This window comes from Eublepharis macularius, chromosome 19 (assembly GCF_028583425.1).
Source record: "Eublepharis macularius isolate TG4126 chromosome 19, MPM_Emac_v1.0, whole genome shotgun sequence".
Lineage (NCBI taxonomy): Eukaryota > Metazoa > Chordata > Lepidosauria > Squamata > Eublepharidae > Eublepharis > Eublepharis macularius.
Window position 1 is genome coordinate 24,679,910 of NC_072808.1, and position 17,326 is coordinate 24,697,235.

The following is a 17,326-nucleotide window of genomic DNA, read 5'->3' on the forward strand; positions in this document are numbered from 1 at the left end:
TATTACCGCCAGATTCCTTGGCACTGCTGCTGTCATAGATTAAAATCCCCGCTTCACCTAGAAGCATACATGGGGGATCGATCCAGAAGAGCAGGCAGCAGCTATCTTGCTCTGAGCCATAGGCATGATTGTGGACATGCTTAAACCAACCTGGACTTCTGGCACACCAAAGTTTGTTTTTATAAATTAAGCATTCAGGCTTGCACCTGCCTACACCTTCCCACCATTCTTCGATAAAGACCCCTCTCCTTTCCCCCAATGTCTCTGGTCCTTTTTTCTCTTTTCAACACTCCAGTGGCTCTTTTCAAAACTCACCCATATGCATTCACTCATTTAAAACTTTTTAAAATTCAGCCTGTCTCTCTGTAGGTGTGCAGTGACGTACAACAATATCAGATCCAAATCACTTCATCCCCTTCCCCAGGTGCAAACATTAAAAAGAAATTTAAAATATCAAAACCACGGCAAGAAATGCAAACACGTTATTCCTTCCAGCAATTCACAAAGAACATCACTGTGCATCTGGGTAGCCTTTGACATTTATTGAAATATCCGCCCCCACCCTCCTATTCTTTGCTCCTCCGTCCGCTGGAATCCAGAGACTGAGAGATTCTCTCTCTCTCTCTCTCCCCCTCTCTCTCTCTCACTCACTCACACACCCTTTAACAACCAGCTGGAAAGGACCTTACCCTATCCTGACATGTACCGTGGCCCTTTCAAACCCTCATCCAAGTTTCTGTCGGTTCCCTTCTCTCTTTCTCCCCCAAACCCGCTCATCTACTCGGCGGGGATTGCTCCATCCCTCAGTCCTCCAGCTTTCCCCAGAACACTTATTTCATTGATTCGTGCTGAAATGACATAACCGGCATCTCCTCCCTGGACCGGCTGCTGTGCTGAACTGGAAAGAGCCGCCCCTTGGGGAAAGTGAGAACTTCTTCCCTGTCTTCTGCCCCTCTCTCACCTTTCAGTATTTCTGGCTGTCGTTGCTCTGGGGAGCAGACCCTGGCAAACGCCACTCGGCTGCACCTCACTCCTGCCGCCTTCCAGTTCCCTTTGCATGTGACTGCGTCCATCGGGTCCTCTTTATTTATTGGCAGCCTCCCCCCCCCCACTCCTGCCATAGCTGCTGCAAAAATTAAAATCCCTGCTCATCGCTCACTGCTCAGTATCTCGTGCTCCTTTTTGCTGCTTCATTTACATGACTTGAAGTTCTTCTGCTGTATCAGCTGCAGCCATATTGATGTTCTTCATCACCATCTGCTGCAATGAATAAAGGGAAGCTCTGCTAACACCCCCCCCCCCCATTCGCACATGCCACCCGCACCCCAGGTCTTATCTACATGCCCACAGTGAAGGAATTACCAGTCATCCTAGCGACAATCCCTCCTTCTACCAAAAGCATTCTCTTCTGCAAAAGAAAAACAACGTGCAAATCGGCCATTGGTGCCGGGGGGGGGGGGGCTGCCCTCCTTGTAATCTGATAAACACAGCCCCCCTACGTTGTCTAAAGAAACCCCCCCTCCTATTGAATACATTGTTTTTGCTGCGCAAATCTTCTCCCCCTGTTCCTGGTGGCTGTCATGACTAATCCCACCCGATCCCATACAACATAGGATGCCCCTACTTGCTCGCAATTTCTGCCTATAGGGGCTTATTGACCAACACCAGTGCAGTGGTCTTGATGGCTATTTGCTTGGCTAATGAAAAGCTCTCTGATTCTTCTTCTCTAATTCCTAAAGAGTACCCCCCCCCTCCATTTATCTGGAGTCCTTCAGCTCCCCGACTTCCAGTCAAATTGCATAGCTTTCCTGCATTGCCCTTGCCATCTAGGCTCTTTAACGCCCCCCCCCAATACTGTTCTGCAGCAATGGCTGGAGACCTCGTATTCTAGCCCCAATATCTCCCCCCCAGCCCAGACTCTTCCTTTGTCAAAGCTTGTTGCAAATTGGGAGAGGAGGGGAGATAGGATCGAGAGCACAGTCTTTCTCTCCGTATGGTCGGCATTTGAAGAACCCTGGATTCCCCCCCCCCATCGCTCCCATTTCCCATCTGCTTCACTGCAGCAATTTCAGAGCAGCCTCCCCCCCCCTCCCCCGGCCAGTGCATTTGCTGCAAACTGCTGCAGTGGGAAATGCTACCCTGGGCTGGCACCCCCCACAACCCCCCCCCCCCCGCCGCCGCAACACCGGGACTCCCCCCGCGCGCCCCTGCTTGCTGCCGCACAGAAGGCACCGCGGGGAAGGACGCCGCTTTTGGCGGCGCCCAGACGCGTCTCGGCCGGGGGAGCGGAGCGGAGCGGGCAGGGGGGGCGGCCGGCTGGGGGGGCCCGGCGATGCCCCCGGCCCAGCCCCAGCGCCTCCGGCCGCGACTCCTGGCGCGCTGCGCTGCGCTGTCCGTGGTGTTGAAATCCGCAGCGCTTACCTGATTGACGACTTCCATCTTTGCTGGGGAAGGCGAGGGCGACGCAGCAGAGCGCAGGGCGGGCGGGCGGGCGGGGGGCGGCGCGGCCTCGGGAACAGCCTGGAGGCGGGGCCAAGAGCGGCGGAGGGGCGCGGAAGAGCCGGGGGCGGCGCCCCGAGGGCGGCCGGGCGGCCCTGGCGCTCCTGGGCCGAGGCAAAGGGACCTGGGGGGAGCTTAGGGTTGCCAGCTTCAAGTTGGGAAATTCCTGGAGATCTGGGGGGAGAAACCTGGAGGAACCTGGAGAAGGTGGGGTTTGGGGAGGGAAAGGACCTTGGCATGGCATCATTCCGTAGAGTCCACCCCAAAAGTAGCCATTTTCTCCAGGTGAACTGATCTCTGTGGCCTGGAGACCAGGTGTAATTCCGGGAGATCTCCCGCCACTACCTGGAGGCTGGCAACCCTAGGGGAACTGTATGCCAATAAACAGACAATCGAGGGCGTTTGGGAGAAGGAGGGAGAGGGGGAGAATCCAAGCGGCTCGCATCTGTACAGTGACGAAAGCAGAGGGTCCTGCCCCGAGGCGCTTACAGCTTCCATGTTGGCAGGAGCAGCTCCATGTCTTTGGGGCTGAATAGCCATCCAAGGAATACAAATTGGATTTAGGTGGGTGGCAAGATTCGAGCCCAGAAGCCCCTTCGAGGCCCACAAGGGTTTATCCTTTCCAGAGTCAAGGCTCCCTTCGTCAGAGCTTGACCCTCAAAAGCTTATCCCGTGGAAACCTTGTGGGTCTTTAAGGGGCTACGGGGCTGGAGTCTTGCTCAGGAATTGGACGTGTGACATTCAAGCCACAACCTATGAACAGTTAAAGTGGAAGGCACTGAAAGTTTGAACAGCTGTAGCAACATTTCTGTGGCAACCAATAGACACAGCAGTGTGACAAGTGTATTATACAACCATTCTTGTGGTTCTTCCAAAACACTGGTCCATCTCTAAATCCTCTGAACAATACCTCTATCTCTCTCTGTGTGTGTACAATGTGATGGCGCTTACATTCACTCTTCGTAAGGATTCTGCTACGTCATATGCACCATTCAATGTACGGCATTCATAGTCTACATTCGTGGACTGGTTGATTTACTTTCTCATTAAGCCCCAAGGCAGGTTACACAATGTAAATCAATGCAATCGATAGGAGGAGACATCTAATGAGCAAAGCGATTGGACTACGATTGCCGAAACAAAACAAAGATTCTTCTACCAAAAGTATACAGTGAGAATCTACTTCTTGAAGCCCTTATTCACTGATGTGTAAGAGCTCAGAGCTTCCCCTCTTCCTTCCCTCCCCAACTTTAGCAGGTATTTTTGATTCTTTGGGCCAAGCTACACATGACGAATGACACTTGAATGGCAAGTGTATTTCTCCCTGTTCACTTGCCCTCCACTCAGTCCACTTGCCGTTCAAGTGTCATTCGTCATGTGTAGCTTGGCCCTTTGTTTCTACAGGAAACATGTGTTAAGTGAGGGCCAAGCTCAAAGTGACAAATGACACTTGAATGGCAAGTAAACAGACTCACACATACTCCTCCCTGTTCACTTGCACTCCACTTGCACTCCACTTGATCACGTAGTGATCAAGTGGAGCACAAGCGAACAGGGAGGAATACATGTGAGTCTGTTCACTTGCCATTCGTCACTTCGAGCTTGGCCCTAAGACAAGATGTCCTGCTCCTCCCAAGATGTCATGTTCCAAGGCTTTCTCCTTCTGTGTATAAAGTGGTCTTGAGCAGCAGCAAACTCATAGCAACCCTGTAGAGTTTTCAAGGCAAGAGATGAACAGAGGTTATTTGTCATTGCTTGCTTCTGTGTGGGGACGCTTGTCTTCTTTGGTGGTCTCCCATCCAAGTACTAACCGGGGATGACCCTGCTTAGCTTCTGAGATCTTGACAAGATTAGGCTAGCATGGGCTTTTTAAGATGGTTGAGGCTTGGGGCTGTGGATAAACATCCTTGCAGAAACTGCCCGCAACCAATCCGGGGAGGGGGAAGAGAGAAACTTTGCCTTCAAAATGGTGGCACTGAGCGATGCTGTTCTCTCCCCTAGTCAGCTGCTTAAAGGCTTTTTAAAATTTAACAGCTGAGCTGTGGGTCCGCCTTAGTGCCAGCCGGGCAGGGCGTGGGACGGACAGCAGGGAGTGGCAGCCACGGGGTCTACAGAAGGGAGTTCTGACTCTCGAAAGCTCGTACTCTGAACATCTTTATTTTTTTTATCCCTTTAATGAGAATTTGCAAAATCCAAGACTCTGCTGTAACATCCTGAGGAGGGAGGGAGGAAGCAATTTGTCAGACATGAAACGATCACATCTTGCCAGAAAATGTCCCCTCTTCTATGAGTTCGTCCCAGGTAGTGACCCAAGAAATAGAGCATTGTTTACCTGGTGTTTTATAGATTACAGCAAAGCTTTTGACTGTGTAGATCATGAAAAGCTATGGAGAGTCTTAAAAGAAATGGGAGCTCCACAACATCTGGTTGTTTTGATGCGCAACCTGTACTCTGGACAAAAGGCTTCTGCCAGGGGAGAATATGGGGAAACAGAATGGTTTCCAATTGGAAAAGGTGTCAGACAAGGATGCATATTATCTCGCTACCTGTTCAACCTCTATGCAGAGTATATCATAAGGAAAGCTGGATTAGATCTAGAAGAAGGTGGAGTGAAAATTGGGTGGAAGGAACATTAACAATTTGAGATATGCAGATGATACCACATTACTAGCAGAAAATAGTGAAGACTTGAAATGACTATTGATGAAGGTTAAACGGGAAAGCGCCAAAGCAGGATTACAACTGAACATCAAGAAGACAAAAGTAACGACTACTGAGAAATTACACAATTTTAAAGTTGACAATGAAGACATTGCAGTTGTTCTTCTGTTCCTTGGCTCAATCGTCAACCAACAGGGGGGCTGCAATGAAGAAATCAGAAGAAGATTGAGACTTGGAAGAGCAGCTCTGAGGGAGCTAGATAAGATCCTTAAAGATAAAGAAGTCTCTCTGGGAACCAAGATCAAGATAATCCAAACTATGGTATTCCCCATTGAGGGGAAAGAGGAAGACCTAAAACGAGGTGGCTGGACTCAATAAAAGAAGCCACACCCTCCAGTTTGCAGGATCTGAGTAGGTCTGTTAGAGAGAGAACGTTTTGGAGGTCTTTCATTCATAGGGTCGCCATAGGTCGGAAATGACTTGACGGCACATAGCACACACAAACATACTCTTTTGTACCACTGGCAAACATAAAGATCTCCTCCCTTGGCTGCCATGGCTTTCTCACAGCGATGAAAATAAAGGTAGTTCTGCCAGCAATTGCGTGTTTGGTTTTGGTTAGGGAACCTGCTATCAAAGGGAGCTGTTTTATAGTTTTCCAGCTTGCTCCTTGATGCTTTCAGACATTTTCTTTTTCCACAGCGACGATGGTTGAGTCCCAGTCTCACTCTCACCCACTGAGCGGCCGCTGACCGCTCTTTCCACACACTTCCATTCCCCTCTCTCCTGCTTCCACAGCTTTTGCCACCCCTGTGTGGAAGCAGACTGTGGTTTGCAACAGAGAGGGGGAGACAGTGGCCGTTGTCACACGGGCTTTTATTTAGCGCTAAAATGGCGCTATTTCCCGGCAAACACCCACCTTATTCCAACACTGTAGCGATTTTCTCTCTTCTGCTTTGTGCTTGATAGTCGCGCTATTTTGTGCCTCGATGTGAATGCCTCACATCGATGTATTTCGCCTCGCAACGTCCTATGCCCTCCCTTCAATCCCAGAATCCATTTCTTCCTGCGACTCCCCCTTTTTAAATTTTATTATGTCCTTATAACGCCATAACGCCATAACACAATGCAAACTTTCTGCTGAAGTAAAAATGACTCAATTGCCATGGCAGAGTCTTCAGCGATGGGGATTACGTCAGACACAGAGTTTTCGGTGGGCAAAGGGCTATTTATATAATTTCAATGTTGGAAAAACAAAAGGGTCGTAATGTTTTGCTCTAACAGAATGTTTATATGCTGTTATTCCGTTATAGCGGAATTAAACGCCAGAATAATTTTAAAAAAGGGGGGAGGAGCTGCTTCTGCGCGGTTAGAGAGAACAGAACAGAGTGCTTTGGTGTGGACAGCTGGGCCGATTCCAGATGACTAACCTTAAGGCGCTTCATGCCGCCCTCTTCTGGATCGCGACGGGGAAAATGCAAAATATCGCGTTTCCTCACACGAGTTTTGTACGTCGTCGCGCAAAACTCACGCGAGGAAACGCGATATTTCGCATTTTCCCCGTCACGATCCGGAAGAGGGCGGCATGAAGTGCCTTAAGGTTAGTCATCTGGAATCGGCCCTGGTGGCGCGAAGAGCCGTTAGGTGACCCAAAGAAACGTTACTGTGCCGATAACAGGTAGGACGCTATATGCTGTAAATTTAACGGAAGAGATGCCCGTGTGACGACGGCCAGTATCAGAAGAAAAGCAAGTAATGACTGTTGTGAACTTCACACAACAAATTAACTCAATTTTCGAGAATATGTTGTGCCACAATCTGGAATATCTGTTTCTGGTGTTTCCTGAACTGCTGGTACGTGAGGCAAGTTATACCACATATGGGCCCGACACGTGGATGTCCTGCATCAAACATTTCTTTGGGGGTTAATGCTGTCAAAAGAGAAGACATCTTAAAGATAATAAAATTGAACAGGAGTCATGGTACCTTAAATGCTAATAAAATTTATTCCAGTGTAAGCTTGTATGAGTCAGTTCACCAGGTAGTAACTAATATGACTACCTCTCTGGACTCATGAATTTAAAGACACCATTTCCTAATGATGAAGGGGATCTGAATCTCAACCTCTGCTCTAATGGCAGGCCGTAACTGGCCTCCAGTTGTAATGTACTGGGGCGGTTCGTGACACTTTTTACTACACACCCAGCCTCATTACTTCTGCTTTCCAGGGAAATTAATTTCTCGTCCCCACCACCTGGCAGAGGGCCGCTGTCAATGAGCAGGAGTTTTCGAAGGGCATTCTCTCTTGCAGGTTGGTGCATTTGCAACACACCCAACAAATCCCACAACTGCTGTCCAGTTCATGGCGTATGAGTGTCAGGCCTGCCATCTGACTTGCTGGGACTTTGAGGTCCGTCTCTTCGGTGCTCCAAGAGTGGAATGTTTTTCATTCCATTCTTTAGAACCAGAAGGCTGTTCCGAGAGGCTTCTGCAGCTTGGCATGTTATGCAGAATGGCAACAGTGGGACTCTTGCAAAACATACTTCAAAGTATGGAAGAAATATGATTTTTCTGGGAAGGTTACTGCAAGAATTTCAGTTTAGAAGAAGCCGTTTGAGAGCAAGTTGCTAGGCCAGCCAAGATTGCTTTGGTCCATCTGCAGTTCAGGTATTGTTTCCAGTACAAGCGAACTGGGAGGGGTAAATGGTCCTGGAACAGCACCCCCCCCCAGAGGGTGAGACAGTCAATCTAAACGGAATCAATCTCATTCACTTATGAGTCTGGGGATGCGCCAGCCTGGCCTAAGACGCGTCGCCACCCACACATGCAAAGCACAGTCTCCAGGACCACTGGGCCAACTTGCAAGAGAGACCCACTTGAAATGTGGTGAAAGTGGGGTCATCTGAGGATGTTCAACAGGAACTTTCACAGGATTTTTGGATTTTCAGCCTCAAATCTCTGGCCCCGCAGGGACTGAACCAGTATATGGATTTGTCTTGTTGCCTGTAAGGTAAGGTTGTGACTTTTGTACACTGTGTGATCTTGTATACTTGAATTCGTAGATGCATTTGATTTGATATGTACCCCTTCAAGAGATTCTTGGTTGTTAATGAGTTGCGTGGCACTATATAAGGTTTGTTGAGTGCATCCGTTTCACCCAGGTGGCCGCGTGAAATAGAGAGACGTTGAATGAATTGTAAAAGCAACTTCACATGAGTCCGGTGCTATGTTTATTAGCATTGGATAAGTTTTGTGTTGGTGAATTTTTCATATGGTTTATGGAAAGGATTCTGGAAGAAAGGGAACTGCTCTTACAGATAAGAATACCTTTTCATTAACTCCTGTGGGTACCTTGAGATGGACTTTGTTGTTTTATTTAGAGTCCAATGGCTCAGTTGGATTATCAAAGAAGCAGTGAGCTCTAACTCACGAAAGCTCATGCTGGAATAAACGTTGTTGGCCATGAAGGTGACGAGGGACTTCTGGAATAGGTCATAGCAAAAATGCAAAGTGTGGGTACAACAAAATGTGCCATCCTTGCCAGGTTTATACAGTGAACTTTTATTGAAACAAGATTCCCGCCCACCCCCCATCGCCAGTTTATGATGTTGTTTAGAGAGGACTGTAGTTTTCTTATGCATGACCCAGAAATAAATGCAGGGATAGTCTGGAATACAGAACGGAATGCCAGGAGCACCATTCCGTTTCACAGCAGCAATTCTGCCAAGCTCAGGACAGTTTTAAAGTTTTCCAGTATTTGAAAGCTGCTTTGACTTGCTTCAGTTGCCAACCTCCAGATGGAATTACAACTGCTCTCCTGACTACCAAGATCAGTTCCTCTGGAGAAAACAGCAGTGACAGAGGGCAAATCTATGGTACGCTATTGATTCTAATAACAACAACAGCAGCATTCGATTTATATACCATCCTTCAGGACAACTTAACGCCCACTCAGAGTGTGTTATTTTTATCTTCAGGACAATCATGTTGTGAGGTGGGTGGGGCTGAGAGCACTCTGGAGAGATGTGACTGACCCAAGGTCACCCTGCTGGCTTCAAGCGGAGGAGTGGGGAATCAAACCTGGCTCTCCAGATTAGAGTCCTGCTGTTCTTAACCACTACGCCAAACTGGCTATCTAGTTTTCTAGGTGAAATCCCTCCCTAAATCTCCCTTTCACAGGCAGCACCCCCAAAATTGTATTTTATATGTATGCGGTAAAATGTCCTGAGCACTAAACATGGCAGGAAGGCAGAATATAAATAAATAAATACATACATACATACATCTCCAAGAATTTCTCTCACTGAAGTTGGCAACTCTGCTTGCTCCAGTATGGTTATGTTTCCGATTCCTAGCTCTCAAGATTTAGGAATTTTAACCCCCAAGTATTTTAAGGCAGAGGGAGCTAATTTTAACCTGCTGACTTGCAGCATCTTGCAATGGTCTTTGCCCTCCTGAGATATTTGTAGCTAATTTTAACTCCTGCATCTGGCCCAGTACTTGATATTTCTTTATATAATTCTGGAACTGTTTCTTCAGGGTTCATTACAAAAAGGATCGTATTGTTCACAAATAAGTTAGTTGTACATTATCATTTGTTTTCAATTTTGGAGTTGGGGCAAATTGGCCCGTGCAAAAGATTCTAATGCCAGGGTGAGCGATGGAGAGGCGACAGGTCAACCTTGTTTTGTGCCTTGAAAGGGCAAAACAAAAGAGAAATGTAGAGCATTTGTCCTGATCACAGTTTTAGAAGTTTGGCATAATTGAGCTATTATGCACTGATAGTGCCTCTCATTCCCATTGTGTTTCAATTGTGTTGGGGAAAAAAGGGTAAAGGTGCAAAGCACCAAGTCATTACTGATCTATGGGGGATGTGCATTGTGACGTTTTCTTGGCAGACTTTTTATGGGGTGGTTTGCCATTGCTTTCCCCAGTCATCTTCCCCAGGAAACTGGGTACTCATTTTAACGACCTCGGAAGGATGGAAGGATGAGTCAACCTTGAGCAGGTTACCTGAACCCGGCTTCTGCCAGGATTGAACTCAGATCATGAGCAGATCTTGGGCTGCAGTACTGCCGCTTACCACTCTGCGCCACAGGAAAGCAGAAAAAAAGGTCTAGTCAAGTCCAGTCTAGTAAAGGCAAGAGAAGGAAGCCTGGCCTCTCCCAATCTTGTCAGATCTTGGAAGCTAAGTAGGGTTGGTACTTGGATGGAGGGCCCACCAAGGCAAATTCTGCAGAAGAAGGCAATGGCAAACCACCTCTGCTTCTCACAGGTCTTGAAAGCCCCTTGCTGGAATTGCCGTAAGACAATTGCAATTTGATCAGACATACGCATGTACAGAAGACAACTCTCTGCATTGACACTGGAGTCTTGACTTTGTTGCTGTCATTAATGATGGAATTGGATCATTTGCCTAGTTGTATTTAACAATCAAAGATGTTATTACTTGGATTGCAGTGAATAAGTTTGTATTCTAGGTAATTTCCTGCTCCTTCGGGTTCCCATCTGGCCTGGAGAAAAATGTCCTTTGACTTTAATAGAAGCTTAATGTGTAGAAATGAGCACTGGACATTTTCGTGGCATGGAGGTCAATAACATCACCAGGTAAATAGTTAAGTTGCCATTTCTGGGTTGGAAATTTCTGGAGATTTTTGAGGTGGAGACTACAGATACTGAAGTTTGGGCAGGAGGGTTCCCCCCTCCAAAGAGTCCGCCCTCCAAAGCAGTCAGGGGAAGTGATCTTTGTTGTTTGGGGATTACTTATAATTAAGGGAGATCTCAAGGCCCCACCTGGAGGTTGGCAGCCCTAAGCATCCCATTAAGCCTCTATTAAAGTGAGAGAGAGAGGGTTTTTTTTCTCTTCTCCAGACCATTGGCAACCCTCCAGTGCTCTGTCAATGGAACATGGTCAGCTGCTACCTGTTAACATACTCCTACCTTGTCAAAGTCACTATAGGGATTAGTTAAGTGTTTAGTTTGTTCACTTCTGAAGAGGTGTTAGTAAAATGAAGGCTTTAATTTACCAGTTAAAATGGTAGTCATACGAGTTTTTCCTGGAGAGTTGTGAGTGTGAGACCATTTGGGTCGGAGATGTATGTACATTGTTATTGCCCTTGAAAAAGTGGAACTGATGAAACAGGTTGCATGAGCTGGCTTCCCTGTTGGGCTCTTAGGGGGTCCATCCCCCTGGGATGCAGTATCGTACCTGTCAGGAGACAAACACAAGAAGAGGACGTTAACAACGGTTTTGAATTAAATATACTTACCTGGCTTGTCCACAGTTCATCTGCACATGTCACTTTAAGACCTTATCCCAACAGCTCTGCAAGACATAGTATTAAGGAGACCGATTTTTTTATTCCTATTGGATAGTGAATGATTGAAATTTTTGGAAGGATTATTGAAATGTTGGAAAATAATGTATCGTTATTTATACAGTGTATTATGAAGATTGTACGAGACCTTATAATGTTGATATTAATTCACTATTTGCATTGGGCACTTTAAATAGATCCTACTATATAAAAGGTGAAGCGTATTCAAGACAACTCACTTCCTACCCTGGTGTGCCACCAGAGGGTGCTGCTGTGGAGGGAAGCCCAGATGAGGCAGCCAGACCTTCAGATAGCGTGCCGCGGCGGGAAGCCCAGGCTGGGATCAGGAGCAGGGCAGGCAGCAATGCCTGCCCCCCACCTTCACCCAGCTGGTATCAGGAGGGGGGTAAGTGGCAATGCCCGCCCCACGCCATTACCCAGATGGGATCAGAAGCAGAGCAGGTGGAAATGCCCATCCCCTCTTCACCCAGCTTGGATCAGGAGCAAACCAGGTGGCAATGCCCACTCCCTCCTTCACCCAGCTAAGATCAGGCACGGAGCAGGTGGCAATGCCCACCTCTGCCTTCACCCAGCTAGGATCAGGCATGGAGCAGGTGGCAATCCCCGCCCCTTCACCCGGCCGGGATCAGGCAAGGAGCAGGTGAAAATGCCCACCTCCTTCACCCAGCTGGGATCAGGCGAGGAGAAGTTGACGATGCCCACCCCCTTCACCCAGCTGGGATCAGGTGCAGAGCAGGATGAAATGTCCACCCCTTGTTCAACCTGCTGGAATCAGGTGCGGATCAGGCGGCAATGCCCCCCCCTTCACTCTGCTGGGATCAGGTGCAGAGCAGGATGCAATGCCCGTCCCTTCTTTACCCAACTGGGATCAAGAGTGGAGAGGCAGCATTGCCCACTCTTCTTTGCCGAGCCTTTTGACTCTCAAGGAGGTCTAGAGTTTCAAGTTGTTTCCTCAAATTGCAGTTGTTACTCTAGTTTATTCTAGCCTGTTTATTTGTGATTGTTTCCATGATAAGGATTTTTCTCGCTGACTCAAGTCTGTTTTTTTAAAAATAATTGGCAACTCCTTTGATTAATGAGCTCCGAATGATAATAATAATAATAATAATAACATTCGATTTATATACCGCCCTTCAGGACAACTTAATGCCCACTCAGAGCGGTTTACAAAGTGTTATTATTACCCCACAACAATCACCCTGTGAGGTGGGTGGGGCTAAGAGAGCTCAAGAGAACTGTGACTCGCCCAAGGTCACCCAGCTGGCTTTGTGGAGGAGTGGGGAATCAAACCCGGCTCTCCAGATTAGAGTCCCGCGCTCTTAACCACTACACCAAACTGGCTCTCATTGATGGCCTTCATTGCATTCTGTATCACTTTGTAACTCAGGAGAATTACTGAGAATTCTGTAAGGTCAGCAGCAATTCTATGAGAGGCAAATTGGCTTTTGCCCCCGTGGAGAGCAGTGGTCCTCAAGCCATGGCTTGGGCTGCTCAGGTGGGTAGCAGATCCTCGTCTGCCTTTATAGCACTGCCATTCCCCCCTCCCCTTTTTGGAAGGATTTGCTGCTAGTGGACATGTGCTGGGGGGGCGGCGCACATCCCTGGTCTCTCTCTGCTCAGGGCAGGACAGCAGGGGGAAGCCAGGCAGCGGTGAAGCTCCATCCCTTGGCATGTTTGTTCCTCACTGCAGCTCACACACTGATGATCAGCTTGCGCTTTCTGTCCCCGGCTTGCACAGTCCGTTGCCTCCGGTTCTGACCTTAACATCAGTGAGATCGTAACTTTGGCTTCTCCTCTTCCAGTCATCATGTGCTTGCAGCTTAGCATATAGAGGTTTGTTGATTTATCCTATAGCCAAAAAGTGGCCATCCTTGGGGCACAATCTAAAGCAGTTACAGACCCGGTTTGAATCATTTTGATAGAACTTACCACATTCTCTGAAACAAGCATATATAGTATTTACAGGAATGTCTTGGATAGTAAAATAACATTCAGGTTTCCTGGCATAGAAGAGCAGAATCTTCTGGCAGGCCCGTGAAGCTGTGACTCATGGACACACATTGTTTATGAGGAAGAGTCCAGTAGCACCTTTAAGACTAACCAACTTTATTGTAGCATAAGCTTTCGAGAACCACAGCTCTCTTCGTCAGATGCATTGTCAGATGAATCTGACAAAGAGAGCTGTGGTTCTCGAAAGCTCATGCTACAATTAAGTTGGTTAGTGGTCTTGGCATTGTAGTTCCTGACGTTTCGCCAGCAGCTGAGGCTGGCATCTTCAGAGGTGTAGCACCAAAAGACAGAGATCTCTCAGTGTCACAATGTGGAAAAGATGTTGGCAGGTTAGCTGCTGGTGAAACGTCAGGAACTACAATGCCAAGACCACGGCAATACAGCCCAGAAAACCCACAACAACCATCGTTCTCCGGCCGTGAAAGCCTTCGACAATTTATGCTTACATTCTGACCTTTCCTTTGTCTGCATCTGCCTAGCATCTTCGTAGAGTTTGTTAGTGGATGTGGTACGATTTAGAGGGCAGCGTGTGCTCTTTTAAAATCTCTCACAGCCAGGATCATACCTGGCAGAATGTTTGGAGGATCACGTTGGTTATCTTTACCTGGCTCGGGGTTTGTTTGTTTTTTGGCAGGTAGGGAAGTGAGCTACAGAATTAAGCTTAAACTCTCTTAAACGGATAGATGCTGCTACAGTGCTTAGCTTGCCATGGCACAGCTGGCCCATCCAGATGTAAATGCTGGAGGGCAAGAAGTGACATCAGGTAGGCAGCAATATAGCAATAATAATAAAAACATTTGCTTTATATACTGCCCTTCAGGATGACTTAACACCCACTCAGAGTGGTTTAGAAAGCATGTCATTATTATCCCCACAACAAAACACCCTGTGAGGTGGGTGGGGCTGAGAGAGCTCTGAGAGAGCTGTGGCTGACCCAAGGTCACCCTGCTGGCTTCAAGTGGAGGAGTGGGGAATCAAACCTGGTTCTCCAGATTAGAGTCCTGTGCTCTTAACCATTACACCAAACTGGCAAGAGTGATTTCCCCACTCCCTTAAGGTCTCAAAAGAACAGGCCCTGGGAGCCTGGAGGCAGGCAACTTGGAACCTAGTACTCCAGCAAGGCGTACCGAGGGTAGCCATGCTGTGATCCTCTCCCCACCCCCTGGGAAAAGCCCACAAAGGCCCTGTCCTGATTTCAGACTCTGGCAGGGTAAGCTACTGACAGAGGGGACTTACAGCTGTCTGAGGCAGGCTGGTGATGAGGTGACTCTAGGTCAGCCAGGGGAAATAAGGACAGCTTGCCTTGTGCTCTGAAAGTAGGGCTAAGAGCCCCAACTACTGAGGCTGAACTCTCAAGATTGGTCAATATCTGTAGGTATGGGTAGGTGGGGGGTGGAAATTGTCTGGGCCCCCTTCCCTCCCCCTGCCAAATTTGGAGTGCGTGGCAGGGGGTGATGTCCGATCCAGCTGTTCTGTGCTCCTCCCACCCACATGGCGTATGGGGGAGGTGACAATGCCCGGCCCAGCCACCCTGCACTCCCCCCACCCAGATGGGGTGCAGGGGAGGAGGAAACGACTGGCTGCCCAGCCCTCCCCTGGCCTGATCGGGACAGCGCAGAGGGGGGAATGCCCGTCCCGCCTGCCCTGCCCTTTCTAGAGCCTGTTGTATTTTTCCTACAATGGGCTTTGTTGCTAGTACATAAATAAATGTATTTATTTATTTTCCTATATTTTGAGTTAACTCATATTAATATGCCTGTCACCAAAATAGTTTGCATGATCACGATCTGGCAATCTGACATGCATTGCACCCACTTAGATACATTGACAAATGATCTCTCTCGTAATCCTGGTGGCATGAATCTGTGAGTTCTGTATTTAGTACTGAGAGTTGTCTTATAATATTGAGATTTGGGGGCCTTGGTTAGCTAGGCCACTAAGCCAGCCAAATGCCTCCTCTCCTCGCTTACAGAGATGCCTGAGGGCAATGGGGCTACAGGCAGGGCTTTTTTTCAGTGGGAACACGGTGGGACGGAGTTCCAGAACCTCCTAAAAATGGTCACATGGCCGGTGGCCCCACCCCCTGATCTCCAGAGGAGAGTTGAGATTGCCCTCCACACCGCTCAGCGGCGTGGAGGGCAATCTCAACTCCCCTCTGCCTGGAGATCAGGAGGCGGGGCCACCAGCCATGTGACCATTTTCACCGAGGGCAACCCACTGAGTTCCACCACCTCTTTTCCCAGAAAAAAAGCCCTGGCTACAGCTGCTCCTCTTGGAGATCTCTCCTGTTCACTGATGCCCTAGTTTCATCCACCACATTCAGCCAGCTGAGTCATTCGTGAAACCTCTGAGGTGTTAGCTACGTGGCTCCTCAGGACATAGCAGGGGTGTTTGATATATCACACATATCTAGGAACTTATGTGATGCATTAAGTTTAAGAAATCCCACACGGTACCCAGCAAGGAAGCGGTGAGGGTTGACTATATGCAAACATATGTGCCCAGTTGGTCCTTTGTGAGAATCAGGGCTCTTTTTCTGGGAAAAGAGGTGGTGGAACTCGGTGGGTTGCCAGCACAGGGGGCAACTCCTGGTGGGAGGTGGTGCCCCTGGTACCACATGTGCGCACACAAATTGCACACACACTCCCAGGACCACACAATGCCATCACTTTGGGTCAGCTGGAACAAGGGGGGAGTTTTTTCAAGTTTAAATTGCTCTCAGTGAAAATGGTCACATGGCCGGTTGCCCCGCCTCCTGATCTCTAGACAGAGGGGAGATTGCGGTGCACGGACGGCAATCTCAACTCCCCTTTGGCTGGAGATCAGGGGGCGGGGCCACCAGCCATGTGACCATTTTTAAGAGGTGCCGGAACTCCGTTCCACCGCGTTCCCGCTGAAAAAAAGCCCTGGTGAGAATGATGATCTCAGCATTCTTTGCCTGCTAATCTTGCTATAAGTCTTACCTGGCATATTCTGCCTCATACTTGGCAATCCTATATTTACAAACTTTGCAACGTATCCTATGCAAAAACACTCCTACTATAATATTTAACAGAAGGTATTATTAAACTCAAACTAAACAGGCCGTTTCGGTTCAGATATACTTGAAACTTCGAGGAGGACTGCTTTGCTGAGAAAGACTGGAAGCTGCGTCTGTCGGATCTGCTCTACATACAGACTGGGCTAGACGGCCTTTGGAAGGCGTTCCTTCCAACCTTATGTGACCAAAGATCACTTTGAGGAGAGCTTTGGGGATTTTCTTTTGGATCCCCATTCCCCAGGCACTCCTGAAAAAGACACCAGTTAAGGGCCTCCCCATTTTTAAGCAGTGTTTATTGTTTCCGATAAAAAAGACATCCTCCCATCTCCTCGGCAACATCTAGCCTTTCGAGCCCACAATCTAGGGCTACTTTCCCTTTAACGGTCCGCAGTGGCACAGTCAACATCTAGAGATAGGTCAGCAAAGAGCCGTCTGCCTAAACCAGATTATTTCTAGCAGCTGTTTTTGCATCAGTCCGAGGGAGAGTAGCATTAGGCCCCCCGTCCTTTAATCTCCTCTTTTTGTTTGTTTTGCAGCCACTGCCACTGTGGCACATCTTCGGGTGAGTCTCTGCCCCAGCCCGAAGGCTCCAGAGTTCTAGGAATGTCTCTGCAACAACGGTCCCTCTGTGCCCTGCCAGAGGGCACTTCAAGGTCAATAAGAGGTGACACAGGCCATCTCATCAGCTAAGTCCTCTTCTTCACGGGAACGGAAGGGCTCCTCGTCACTGTAAACAAGGCCCAGGCTCCCGACTCCACTGTGCTCTCCATCACTGCTG

At 48.3% G+C, this 17,326-nt stretch overlaps 2 protein-coding genes across 2 annotated transcripts in view; both read right to left on the reverse strand.

Annotated features, from left to right (window-relative positions):
• SYP (synaptophysin) overlaps positions 1–2,458 on the reverse strand; it is a 30,456-nt gene extending 27,998 nt beyond the window's left edge. The window contains exon 1 of the mRNA XM_055003671.1: positions 2,422–2,458. Within this exon, the coding sequence (XP_054859646.1) occupies positions 2,422–2,439 (18 nt within the window). The 5' untranslated portion in view covers positions 2,440–2,458. The remainder of the gene's footprint in view (positions 1–2,421) is intronic.
• Positions 2,459–17,202: 14,744 nt separating this feature from the next.
• CACNA1F (calcium voltage-gated channel subunit alpha1 F) overlaps positions 17,203–17,326 on the reverse strand; it is a 78,752-nt gene continuing 78,628 nt past the window's right edge. Inside the window, exon 49 of the mRNA XM_055003278.1 lies at positions 17,203–17,300. Coding sequence (XP_054859253.1) covers positions 17,203–17,300 — 98 coding nt within the window. The remainder of the gene's footprint in view (positions 17,301–17,326) is intronic.